A 14,418-nucleotide genomic window follows, 5' to 3' on the forward strand; every position below is an offset into this window, starting at 1 on the left:
TAGGACATCAAAATGAATTGGAAATAATTTGATGGCAATTTTAACAAGCACCTGAATATGTAAATTCAGGTCAGTCGTCATTTGCCCTGACGAGATGTTGCAATAAAGTGAAATACTTTTTTATAGCTATTATTCACTTTAATTGCGCCTGTGTTTTATTTGTTCATCTCCACTTATTCTCCGATGTTGGATATACCGTGCTTTAGTTCAGTCCTACTCCGGTTTGCATAGATCCATTTCATAATGTAGCCTTCTGATTTTACTTGCTGTTACCTAAGTGCATTTCCGCAAACTAATATGAACATTACATTATTAACACCTGTATTGCACCCCTCGTGGCTCGTGGCAAGAAACGTTCGTCAAACGTTTACCAAGTAGAACCGTTGAACGTTTCCAGGTAGACCCATCGAACGTTTACCAGGTAGATCTGTCGAACGATTCCCAGGTAGACCCGTTGAACGTTTTCCAGGTAGACCCTCAAACGTTTACCAGGTAGACCCGCCGAACGTTTCCCAGGTAGACCCCCCAACGAACGTTTCCAGGTAGACCCGTTGAACGTTTCCCAGGTAGACCCGACGAACGTTTTCCCAGGTAGACTCGTCCAACGTTTCCCAGGTAGACGGGAGCTCGCCTCCCGCGGGCGCGTATATAAGGACTGGTCCCGGCGCGGCAGCATCAGTTGACATGGCGTCGTCAAGTGCGTCGCTCGAGATGCAGGATACCACAAGCGATGGCGGCTCGCCGCTGTCGTCCAATTCTGTCTATGAAACGAAATATCAGAAGTCTTTACGACATTACCTCACTAGGGAGGCCTTACCTAAGGAGTCAAACTATCGTAATTTGAAATCCATTGTGGATGCATCGCTGCAACCACGGCCAACTTTGGATGATCTTCAAAGAAATACCATACCGAGGCACCCGGTGAGTAATCAAAATTTAATGCTGGTAGCAGCCTCTAGATTTTCATGTTAATCTTTTTCTGGTTTCATTTCGTTCCTGAAAAGATTTTTTTTAATCCATTTATAGACCGGATCCAGTTTATTTCCGGCGGCGACTAAAAGCAACGGCTTCGTTAGTCGTAGCGGTTGGTGTAAAATTTGGTCCTGATTTTTATATGTGATCCATAAACTCATAATTAAAACTCAGCTTCCAAGAATTTTACAGACTTAATTGAATAGTACAAATCGTGATGTTTTTTGTATGATACGGACTAAAACGAGCGGGTGGATCTTATTGGATCTTATTTTATATAGAAGTTATCTTACCAGTTATCTTATTTTATATAGAAGTTATCTTACTAGTTGTTCCAAACCTCCTTACATAATACAATATGAAAAATTTCAGTGTCAAACCTACCTGCGAATAAATGTTGCAGTGGAATTGTTCTCTAGAGCAGATAAATGCAGAAACTGTCAGTGTCAGTGAAATTCATAAAGTGTGACCTTCTATTGCAATTTGGGTCGGTGAAGTTTGAAATAGATTGAGAAATCCTAGCCCTAAGCCCTCGGGATACATACTCGTATATGAAGTCTTCCTATAGTCCCATGAATAACAGTCCTATAATCCTATAATCCTATAAAGTCTGGTCATATAAATAAATAAAGATTTTGAACTCCATTCTGAACTCTCTGGAAACTTACAGCTTTACCTTAGTTTTTGATTCATTAAATCGCACCTACATTACACCATGCGAGTTTTCAACACGAGTCGAGTTACGTTGATTTTTCTTACAAACCCCTTTGTCAGTTGAAAGTGTCAATCATCGTTGAATTCACGCCTCTGATCTGTACATTGCTTGTGCGGGGCGTTTACAGGACGTTATCCCGTTGTCATTAAGTTCAGAAACTTCCGTTCTGAATTTGTCCACAAAACGTGCACGTTTTCCAAGCATTGAACATTGCCCTGAATTCCACCTTGAACCTCACGAATTGCAGTTTGAATGTCGTGAAAAAACTTCCGTATGTCAAGCGCTTTCTCTCTGTCATTCTTTCACTTTCTGTTATTCATTTGCCATTCATCTCTGCTACCGTCGTTTTTTTCCTAATTGCAAACTTTCAGTTATGTGATAATTATTATTTTATTACTTTTAACTTCATCTAGAAATGGTAGTATAGTTATCGCTGTTCCTCGATCGGTAATTTCGCTTTTTCATAAACGCAAACTTTCAGCTATGTGATAATTATTATTTAAATACTTTTTACTTCATCTTGAAATGGTAGAATAATTATACGGTGTCGCTATATTTCGAGTTACACGGAAAATTGCGAGAGAAGTGAAAAAATTACGAACTTACGCGTACTGTCAATTGCGAAGTACTAACAATGAAGGCTATGAAGAGACAAAAGTGGTTGATGCCAGCGATGTCTCATGTCTGAAACTCTGCAAGTTTCTGTCATTTGGATATCACTAATGACGGAATTAAAACATATTATTTATCAACATATACTTGGAAAAGTTTTGAATTATCATTAGCCGATACCTACGACGCATAATGTTGCAGTCGCCACCTTCATTGCCTGACTTGATCGCTGCCTGGCCTTGCCTCGAATTTGCTTTGCCTGACTTGAACGCTGCATGGTTTGCCTTTAATTTGACTTACCTGACTTAATCGCTGCCTGGCCTTGTCTTAAATTTGCCCTAAAAAACCCGAACGCTGCCAGGCCTTACCTTCAATTTGTTTTGCCTGACTTGATCGCTGCCTGGCCTGGCCTTGCCTTAAATTTGCTTTACCTGACTTGATCGCTGCCTGCATAGCCTTGCCTTTAATTTGCCTTACCAGGCCTGATCGCTGCCTGGCCTTGCTTGCAGTTTACCTTACCTTGACATGACCGCTTACCTGCAATTTCGAAGATCACCATCTGCACTGATCTTCCGCCCACAAAATTGTTCTGAATAATGGCTATCAGAACGCAAGCGATGTCATAAATGAACTAAAGTATATACGATGCATCAAATGCATTACATGTATACGCTTATATTTATAATTAACACGTTGACTACGATTGCTTCATCTTGTACACTTATTTCATTTTTTGTACTTTTTTTAAGCAGGGTTGCCAGACGGTAATTTTTTCCGGACAAATTCCGTGATTTAGTTTTTCTCAATTGCGTTGGCCGGCTAAAATTTATAATAGGGGTACTTCCTAATTAAAATTTAAATACTGCAAAAAAATGAATGGAATTTTTATAGCGGAACCTACAAATAAACTAGTATACATTGAATTATCAGCCTTTTTTGGTCTTTTTTGTCCTATTTTGTTCTCGGATTTGGCCGATTTTAGGCAACCTGAATTATGTACCACTACCTCCTGGAGAAATACATTTCGTGGTACACATATCTACCAATACGTAGTCAACGTGTTAAGATAACTAAATACTGGATTTGGCTCATTAGGGCGTTACATACAAATTTCCTCACACCCGTGACCCAGTCTATACAGAGGTAGTCTGTGCAATTTGCGCGAGTGCTATGGCAATTATATGGCTAGTGGAGTGGCCAATTAAATGGATAGCAGAGCAGGCAATTATATGGATAGCTAAGCGCACCATTTAAATTATGGCTGCTTCCAGTCTGGTGAACTAACACGTTGCCGAGTAGGTTACGTCGCAGAGTAGGTTACGTTGCCGAGTAGGTTACGTTGCCGAGTAGGTTACGTTGCCGAGTAGGTTACGTCTGTCTCTTATACACATCTAGATGTGTATAAGAGACAGCGTTGGAACAGCTGTGTTAAATTGGAATGAAGGGTGATAAGCATTGTGTTCAATATTATTAAAAATTCAAAATTATTANGTCTTTCAGTGCCGTCTTTCAGTGCCGTCTTTCAGTGTCGTCTTTCAGTGCCGTCTTTCAGTGCCGTCTTTCAGTGCCGTCTTTCAGTGCCGTCTTTCAGTGCCGTCTTTCAGTGCTGTCTCTGACCTAGGCTGATGGTCCCACAGCAAACTTGTATGGGTCCCAGGCAAAATGTGACGCGGGTCTGTCCCGCCAGACGTGACGTGGGTCCCGGGTCCTGGTCTGTCCCGCCACACGTGACGTGGCCGTGACACGGGTCCCGGTCCCTGACGCTCCCGCCCTTCCTTCCGTTCCGGGACGCAATGCGGCCCGCCCTGCACGCGACGAGCGCCGCGCTGCTTTCCCGTGAGCAGAACTTTCCCGTGAGCAGAACTTTCCCGTTAGCAGAACTTTCCCGTGAGCAGAACTTTCCCGCAAGCAGAACTTTCCCGTGAGCAGAACTTTTCCGTGAGCAGAATTTTTTCGTGAACTTTCCCGCGAACAAAACTTTCCCGCGTGCAGAATATGCCAGTGAGCAGAACTCTACCGTGCGCAGAACGTTCATGCGAGCATAACTTTCCCGCGAGCATAATTCAATCATGAACAATCGTATGGTCATATCACGTAACGAACTCAGCGGCATTTGCCGTCTGACGTCGATTAAACGTTGTTTCATCAATGTCAACTCGTAATCAAAGTTGTTTCATCGATGTCAACTCGTAACCAACGTTGTTTCATCGATGTCACCTCGAAATCAATGTTGTTTCATCGATGTCAACTCGTAACCAACGTTGTTTCATCAATGTCAACTCCTAATCAATGTTGTTCCATCGATGTCACCTCGAAATCAATGTTGTTTCATCGATGTCAACTCGTAACCAACGTTGTTTCATCAATGTCAACTCCTAATCAATGTTGTATCATCGATGTCAACTCGAAATCAATATTGTTTCATCGATGTCAACTCGAAATCAATATTGTTTCATCGATGTCAACTCCTAATCAACGTTGTTTCATCGATGTCAACTTCTAATCAATGTTGTTTCATCGAAGTCAACTGGCAACAAACTTTGTTTCATCGATGTCCAGTTCTAATCAACGTTGTTTCATCGATATCAACTCATAATCAACGTTGTTTCAAAGTTATTTGACTATAGCAGAGTCCCGGGAACAACAGCGTTTAATGGAACCCAAGGCCTTATTTTCGCCAAGGAATCAGTCGAGGCTCCTAAGAAACACTTGTTTATCGTCTATCTCTGGCCGAACATGGACTCCATTAAATATCTTGAATAATACTGTGCAATTTGGAGAGAAAACTCTTATGTAAAGTTGATTAAGGGCAACATGCCTGAAAGAAAAAAAATTGCATTATTGTTGATAATAAAGTAATATCTTGAAGGATTTCATAAGTTTGATTTGGACGTCAGCCTTCATCACACTTGCTATCAAAATTTTGATCTTCCTCAGGCAAATTTTTACTGGTAAAATCCAGTACCTGTTCCTCTGCGACTGCATTCGTATTGTTAGGGGCACCTGCTACTACGAGAAGTAGTTTACCAAACGTTAAACACAAGCCTAGTCTTTAAACATTTTAAGTTTCCAAGCGGACCAGTTTTTGCACTGGCCGCCAAACTGGCTGTCACCAGCTCGGTCAGCCTCGCACCACGTACGAAGCTCTTATACGCTTCCTGGAATCTGCACCCGGCGTCCTAGAGCGACTTTTTTTGCCACTGCGGCCATCCAGACTCTCCACTGCAGCTAATACAGGCTCACTACCACGGCTGTTCCAATCCAGTGCGGCTCTTCCAATCCTATCCAGTGTGGCTGGCCCAAGCTTTCCACCGTGGGTGCTCCAGGTTCTCCACTGCGACGCTCCAAGATCTCTACTGTAGCTGATCCAAGCTCTCCACTGCAACTGCTCCAAGCTCTTCAATGCGGCAATACCAGGCTCTTCACTGGAACTGCTCCAAGCTTTTCAATGCAGCAGGCAGTTCCTGGCTCTCCACTGCTACTGATCCAGGCTCTCCACGGCTGCTGATTCAGGCTCTCCACTGCAGCTGATCCAGGCACTCCACTGCGGCTGATCCAGACTCTCCACTGCGGCTGATCCAGACTCTCCACTGCGGCTGATCCAGAATCTCCACTGCGGCTGATCCAGACTCTCCACTGCGGCTGATCCAGGCACTCCACTGCGGCTGATCCAGACTCTCCACTGCGGCTGATCCAGGCTCTCCACTGCTGCTGATCCAGGCTCTCTACTGCAGCTGATCCAGGCTCTCCACTGCTGCTGATCCAGGCTCTCCACTGCTGCTGATCCAGGCTCTCCACTGCAGCTGATCCAGGCTCTCGGCGTCGGCTCCATGCATGCGGCTCGCTTGGCTCTTCATGGCTGTGGTCTCTTTGATAATTCTACAAAATTTTGTCTCACTGCAGTCAAGTTTAAAGCAAGTTTAAATCGCTAATAAGAAATTTTTCTAAATTTTTCAGCTGGACAGGCTGGCTGCAGTTCCTTTAAAACGTTCGTATTATTGGATAAAATGCAAGGCTCCGTGAAGTGTTAGAAATCGCATCGAATTTCTGCACTAAAATTTTGCTAGGGCGTGATAACTTATTTATTTCCGTCCGTGAAGAATTGTTAAAAACTATGAGTGGAATTACAATCTTATTTATTTACCACACATTTTTCATTTGACCTCTTCTTTTCTTCATAACACTGGCAGTTCTTTCAGTTTCAAGTTGTTTGTAACGTAACGACTGGGAATCCAGTTTTACAAGGCCAAATTCCCAAGTAATTTGCTCGAAGGTTTATTAGAGGCTTTAGACGCAGAGGCTATAGACTTTTTTTCCTGGAACCATTCCAGTCGATCAAATGCAATGATGCATCATTACCTCTTGCATCATTGATACATCATCACCTCTTGCATCATTGATACATCATAACCTAGTGCATCATTGATACATCATTACCTAGTGCATCATTGATACATCATCACCTCTTGCATCATTGATACATCATCACCTCTTGCATCATTGATACATCATCACCTCTTGCATCATTGATACATCATCACCTCTTGCATCATTGATACATCATCACCTCTTGCATCATTGATACATCATCACCTCTTGCATCATTGATACATCATCACCTCTTGCATCATTGATACATCATCACCTCTTGCATCATTGATACATCATCACCTCTTGCATCATTGATACATCATCACCTCTTGCATCATTGATACATCATCACCTCTTGCATCATTGATACATCATCACCTCTTGCATCATTGATACATCATCACCTCTTGCATCATTGATACATCATCACCTCTTGCATCATTGATACATCATCACCTCTTGCATCATTGATACATCATCACCTCTTGCATCATTGATACATCATCACCTCTTGCATCATTGATACATCATCACCTCTTGCATCATTGATACATCATCACCTCTTGCATCATTGATACATCATCACCTCTTGCATCATTGATACATCATCACCTCTTGCATCACCGATACATCATCACCCAGTGCATCATTGATACATCATTACCTAGTGCATCATTGATACATCATCACCTAGTGCATCATTGTTACATAATAACCTCTTGCATCATTGATACATCATCACCCCTTGCATCATTGATACATCATCACCTCGTGCATCATTGATACATCATTACCTAGTGTATCATTGATACATCATCACCTCTTGCATCATTGAAACATCATCACCTCTTGCATCATTGATACATCATCACCTCTTGCATCATTGATACATCATCACTCTTGTATCACTGATACATTTCCTATCTGATGATAAATGTCCCAGGATACGCGACATTTTCCTCCTTGTTTGCCGTCACGCTGGCAAATATCGGACCAATTTAGTCGACGAGGTTACTTTCTGCAGGACTTCAGATAACTATTTGTCTTTTATAATAAATCCATTACCGTAAGTTTTGACCTTAAGCTTTATATATAAATATATATTTATCGTCGCAAACTATTAAAATGTCATTCGGAAACCTGCTTTTCGATCTCCCGACGCCAGCAAGAAATTTGGTTCCACTCATTGAAAAAACGAACAAGAAGATTGTTAATAAAAAGCATGCTCTGGTCTTCAATCAAACTTGCATAAAAGAAAATATATATTTATATATAAATAGGACTTGTAATAATTACTGCGTCTGGATAATATTAATAAATGTCTTTTGACATTTTAATGGATCCTTTTATAAATATATATGACTCAATATGATTTCCGTTTACATTTTAGGCCTTTACTGTACAGATTTTATGATTAAAAGCAAGCATTAACTGATCTATTGGTGAATGCTTTTTCCCCCTAAGATGGGTTGAAGTCACGAATTTTTTTTCTAATCAATTGATAAACACGATCAGATTGATTTGGGATTTCGTATTAAAATAATAAACTATCCTTAAAGAAACGTGTTGCTACACGATTTTTTAGCGATGTTTAAAAACTCAGTTAGCATTGTTTCATTTAAGTAACTAGAAACATAACAGAAAATACTATTTTTTGCAAGGAATGTTTTATATCTGAGTCTGTTTTCTTGAATTGGACGCAATGACCCAGTATTTACTGCAGGTTAGAATTACACAATCGGCTTTGAAATCACACCATTTAGTGTAGTTAATATCATGTAATTTATGAACGTTCATTGTCGTACACAAGACGTGCACTCGCATATATCATTCCAGTGGCTGGACGAACGCGTCGAATTCATTATGAATTTTCCGTCTAAATTATGAATTTTCCGTCTAAATTATGAATTTTCCGTCTAAATTATGAATTTTTTTAATTACTTAGCCGAGTATGGATACCATGACGGCTACAGGTTACAGGTATTCAGGCTGCTACAGGTTATAGGTATTCAGGCTGCTACAGGTTATAGGTATTCAGGCTGCTACAGGTTATAGGTATTCAGGTTGCTACAGGTTACAGGTATTCGGGCTGCTACAGGTTACAGGTATTCAGGCTGCTACAGGTTACAGGTGTTCAGGCTGCTACAGGTTACAGGTATTCAGGCTGCTACAGGTTACAGGTATTCAGGCTGCTACAGGTTACAGGTATTAAAGATATTCAAGGCTACAGGTAAGCAGGTTTCGCATTCAGCGCTCGGTTCTCTGAAGGTCTGAAGGCCGTCTCTCTGAAGGCCTGAAGGCCGTCTCTCTGAAGGCCTGAAGGCCGTCTCTCTGAAGGCCTGAAGGTCGTCTCTCTGAAGGCTGTTTGAAGGCAAATCAATTGAAGATTCTTATCTATCAGGAAAAATTAAGAAAATTAGAAAACACTCAAAGAAATTAGCGAGATTCTGTCCACATAGCGTGGCACATATTATTCCTGTGGGGGTCATCCTTATCTATTTTGGCACGGCTAAAAAGTGAATTAGTAATTCTTTAGTTCCCAATTAGAATTGTAGGTAAAATGTGTCATCCTTATCTAGTTTGGCCTGGCTAAATGGGTGAAAAATTAATGCTTATTCCGTTTTCTACTTGAATTGTTGGTAAAAAGTGATTCATTAATTGGACAAGATGCGCCAACAGTTTTTCTGCTTGTACAGGGTGAACCAGAATTAACTGACCCTTTTAATTTGTTTAAGAACGTTATGAAGTTGAAACTTGTTTTATTTAAAAGAAGAACATTTTTATGGTAATATTGTATCCTAGTTAAAATATTGTATCCTATTACAATATTTTATTATTGTATTAGTTATAATATGTATTATGTATTCATAATATGTTTTAGTTAAAATATTTTATGTAATGTTGTATCCTAGTTAGTTATTGTATCCTAAAACTAGGATACAATATTACCATAAAAATGTTCTTCTTTTAAATAAAACAAGTTTCAACTTCATAACGTTCTTACTTTTTTATTTATTAACAAATTAAAAGGGTCAGTTAATTCTGGTTCACCCTGTATCATTGCAATGCAGAATGCTCCCTCAACGAGTCGTCAATAAGAAGCCTAAGGCGGACTAATAACAAACATTTCAAATGGAATGAAAATCACACGGAATTAAAATGTATGAGGACAAAAATGCGTTCACAGCGGCTAATTTCAATGAAACTTTTATCAGCCTCCATTTTCACTGCTTTTTAGCCCATTTTCTCATTTATTGGAAAAACGGCGCTATTGTACTCGTCATGTCCGTCCGTCCGTGACTCCACGGACGGACGAGAAAATGCGCTCTCTGTCACTCATTTCAGTGGGTATTGATCTAATGTTTTTCATCGTTCAATTTCACCGATTTCATTTTTCTGGTTCCATCCCCGCCCTTGAATTCAACCCTTTAATTGTTATATACCAATTTCATAATGATAACCCTTTATCTGCATCAAATCCTTTCTAAACTACATATTTTATCATGATTTTCCATCATCTTCAACTTCATCAAATCCTCTCTAAACCACATATTTTAATCATGATCTTTTATCATCTATCATCTCCATCAAATCCTTCCTAATTAATTCTTAATACCTGAACTATATATACTACATATTTTATAATGATCTTCCATCATCTTAATATTTTTCATGATTTTCCATCATCTTCATCAAATCTTCTCTAAACTACATATTTTATCATGATCTTCCATCATCTTCATATTCATCATAGCCCAGCTAATCACTCACCAAATGAATGCGGATAACTCCATACAGGAGACGAGGTTCACTTCGTCCGCCTCAGGTGCTTGCTATGGCGGCTGTAATTTTTGGTGCTCCGATAATGCGGCTTTAATTCCGGGTAAGGTGGGCCAGCTGGCCACCGATAAACCGGCTGTAATTTTGGGTAAGGTGGACCACCTGGCCTCCGATAAACCGGCTGTAATTCCGGGTAAGGTAGGTCCGCTGGCCTTCGATAAACCGGCTGTAATTTTGAGCAAAGTGGGCCAGCTGGCCTTCAAAAATTCGGCTGTAATTTCGGGTAGGGTGGGTCAGTTAGCTTCCGATAAACCGGCTGTAATTTCGGGTAAGGTGGTTCCGGGTGGCCACCGATTACCCGGCTATAATTTCGGGTCAGGTGGGTCCGCTGGCTTCCGATAAACCGGCTGTAATTTCGGGTAAGGTAGGTCCGCTGGCCTCCGATAAACCGGCTGTAATTTCGGGTAAGGTGGTTCCGGGTGGCCACCGATTACCCGGCTATAATTTCGGGTAAGGTGGGTCCGCTGGCCTCCGATAAACCGGCTATAATTGCGGGTAAGGTGCGCCAGCAGGCCTCCGATAAACCGGCTGTAATTTCGGGTAAGGTGGGTCCGCTGGCCACTGATTACCCGGTTATGATTTTGAGCAAGGTGGGTNGCCTGCACTCGTGGCATGGACATGTAGGCCTGTACTCGTGGCATGGACATGTAGGCCTGTACTCATGGCATGGACATGTAGGCTTGTACTCGTGGCATGGACATGTAGGCCTACGCTCGTGGCATGGACATGTAGGCCTGTACTCATGGCATGGACATGTAGGCCTGTACTCATGGCATGGACATGTAGGCCTGTAATCGTGGCATGGACATGTAGGCCTACACTAGTTTCATGGACATGTAGGCCCACACTAGTGGCATGGACATGTAGGCCCACACTAGTGGCATGGACATGTAGGCCTACACTAGTGGCATGGACATGTAGGCCTACACTCGTGGCATGGACATGTAGGCCTACACTCGTGGCATGGACATGTATAATTAATAACCATAACGCTTCAATAATATAATTAATGTAAATATTGTTGCTAATCTAAAAAATATCTAAACTTTTTTACTTGAAATTAGGAATCCAGATGAATTTGACGTAAAGAAATCGAAATCAACTACTTCGGAAAGTTGATTTGTATCGATAACGAAACTTTTGTTTGCTCCAACATTCGTTGAAATTATTTACGAATATCACTCATTATTGGATAATTTGAATATAAACTGAAGATGAATCGCCATTCAAAAATGTATTTAGCGATATTTATCAATTCTATCCAGGCATGAATTTTATGAATTACGAGATGATATGAAAAATGGATTGGACGTTTGATTGAAGATAATGGTTGCTCAATGACTTGATTATTTTATAATTAAAAATTGAATCATTTTAGCTTGGGGTGCTGGTAATAAGGACAAAAGTATATGATTTTCTTTCAAACGTAATCGAAAATATAATCACAATGTAATTTTTGAGCTTTTGTTGCTTATTTTAACGTGAACAAATGATTATTTGCAGCAGTAAGTGCAGTATCGTGCAGTGCTCCAGTAGGTGCAGTACAATGTACTGCACCAGTGAGTACTTTGTGCAATTCACTGCACCAGTAACTATATACAGTACAATATACTGCACCAGTAACTACAGTGCAATGTACTGCACCAGTGAGTACTGTGCAATTCACCGAACCAATAACTACAGTACAATGTACTGCACCAGTGGGTACAGTGCAAAATATTGTACTCTATTGTACAGTACAATGTACTGCACCAGTGACTACAGTACAGTATACTGCACCAGTGAGTACAGTACAATGTACTGCACCAGCGAGTATAGTACAGAATATTGTATTCTATTGTACAGTACTCTACTGTACAGTACAATGTACTGCACCAGTGCGTACAGATTATTATATAATTTATAGATAATCGAGATGAGGACATTTGGTAAGACAGGTATCGCCGTTCAAAAAATTTTTTAGCTGATACTTGTCAATTCTATAAGGTATTAATTTATTGAATTACGAGTTAATGTGAATAATGAATTGGATGTTTGGTTTAAGGAAACGATTGATCAATGTGTTGACTATTTTTTGATCAAAAAACTTAATTCTTTTTAGCTTGGGGTGCTGGTAGAAAAGGCAAGGTATTTTATTTTCTTACAAATATAATGGAAAATATAATCACAGTGTAATTTTTGAGCTTATGTTGCTTATTTTAACGTGAAGAAGTGATTATCTGCAGCAATAAGTGCAGTACAATGTAATGCACCAGTGATTACAGTACAATGTACTGCACCAGTAACTGCAGTGCAATGTACTGCACCACCGAGTACAGTACAATGTACTGCACCACTAACTGCAGTATAATATACTGTACCAGTGTGAACTGTGCAATTCACTGCACCACTAACTACAGTACAATGTACTGCACCAGTGGGTACAGTGCAAAATATTGTACTCTATTGTACAGTACAATGTACTGCACCAGTGAGTACAGTACAATGTACTGCACCAGCGAGTATAGTACAGAATATTGTATTCTATTGTACAGTACTATTGTATATCTATATTTATGTACAGTACTATTGTATCTATTGTATAGCACAATGTACTGCACCAGTGCGTACTGTGCAAAATAATTTATTTTATACGACAGTACTCTACTGTACAGTATAATGTACTGCACCAGTGACTACAGTACAATATACTGCAACACTGAGTACAGTACAAAATAATGTACTCTATAGCACACCGCAGCAGCTGGGGCTGAAGGATGAACGCGTCTGAGGTGAGCTCTTGTTTATCATTTTTTACAGCCTCGCTCATGGCGGCTTCCTATACTCGTCGTATCCTGGGTCAAAATGATTCACATCCTTACATGCAGCGACCTTGCGTACATGTAATTACTTTTTATTGCTATATCCGACTATTATTAACTCCTATTACTTCGGATATAAGTATTAAAATCACTTGGCTGCTTAAGTCGCAAATTTACCAGGAATTTAAAAGTAGAGAAAATAGCCAAAAAGTTCACCATTTCTCATAAGAGAAAACGAAACGACGATGGAGCTGGACTCCGAAACGTTTTCTCTTATAAGAAATGGTGAACTTTTTGGCTATTTTCTTTACTTTTAAGTTCCTCCTATTACTTATATTAGCTTTATACTATTATCGTTCATTGCCTATCTTTATCTTACTTAGAATTGGTTACACTCGAATACGTTATAGTTGTGTTTTGTTACTTTACGATCACAGCACAACTTGCGATCACAGCACAACTTGCGATCACAGCACAACTTACGATCGCCGCAACTTACGATCGCCGCAATTTACGATCCATTGTCATTTGACCTGCGCTTGGTTGTGTAATTTCGAATTTCCACTGAAAGCCAAAGTCCACAATGGCGTAGTCTGTGCAAGCCGCGCTGTTAAGCCCTCAGGTCAACACAAATTCTTGATGCAAAAATAAAATAACAAATTGTCATCGAACTGTAGGCTGTGAAAGGCTCGTCAATAAAGCAGGCTGTCAAAACAGTCTGCCCTGACCTTCAGCTGTAGTGGTCTGCTAATGCAGCTGTAACTATTTGCAGCTGCAATTTATCATGGTATTTTTAAATAAAAAATATTAATATCAATATATTATTTCTCACGACTAATTTGCGCACGCGGATGTAAAAATTCATGAATGTTTTTATCACGTCACAAATCTTAGTTAAAAAAATACTTGTTGCATGTTGCCTCTATCGACCCAGCCAAGGTTTTAATTCAATCACTGCGCATAAAATTATATACCGACAATGGATCTGAATGTGCAAAATTTTTTGGTGGACATTGGATCTGAACGTGTATTAGTTTGCGGCCGAGAATGAATCAGAATGTTCCAAAGTTTTTGATGCACAACGGATCCGAATTTTTCGTAGCTGAA

General features: G+C 40.2%; 1 protein-coding gene across 1 annotated transcript in view; it reads left to right on the top strand.

Moving 5' to 3' along the window:
- The first annotated feature begins 634 nt into the window (after window positions 1–634).
- Window positions 635–14,418, top strand: part of LOC108666312 (bumetanide-sensitive sodium-(potassium)-chloride cotransporter) — a 37,011-nt gene continuing 23,227 nt past the window's right edge. The window contains exon 1 of the mRNA XM_018153156.2: window positions 635–921. Within this exon, the coding sequence (XP_018008645.2) occupies window positions 685–921 (237 nt within the window). The 5' untranslated portion in view covers window positions 635–684. The remainder of the gene's footprint in view (window positions 922–14,418) is intronic.

The sequence above is a fragment of the Hyalella azteca genome, unplaced genomic scaffold (assembly GCF_000764305.2).
Source record: "Hyalella azteca isolate HAZT.00-mixed unplaced genomic scaffold, Hazt_2.0.2 contig10827, whole genome shotgun sequence".
NCBI lineage: Eukaryota > Metazoa > Arthropoda > Malacostraca > Amphipoda > Hyalellidae > Hyalella > Hyalella azteca.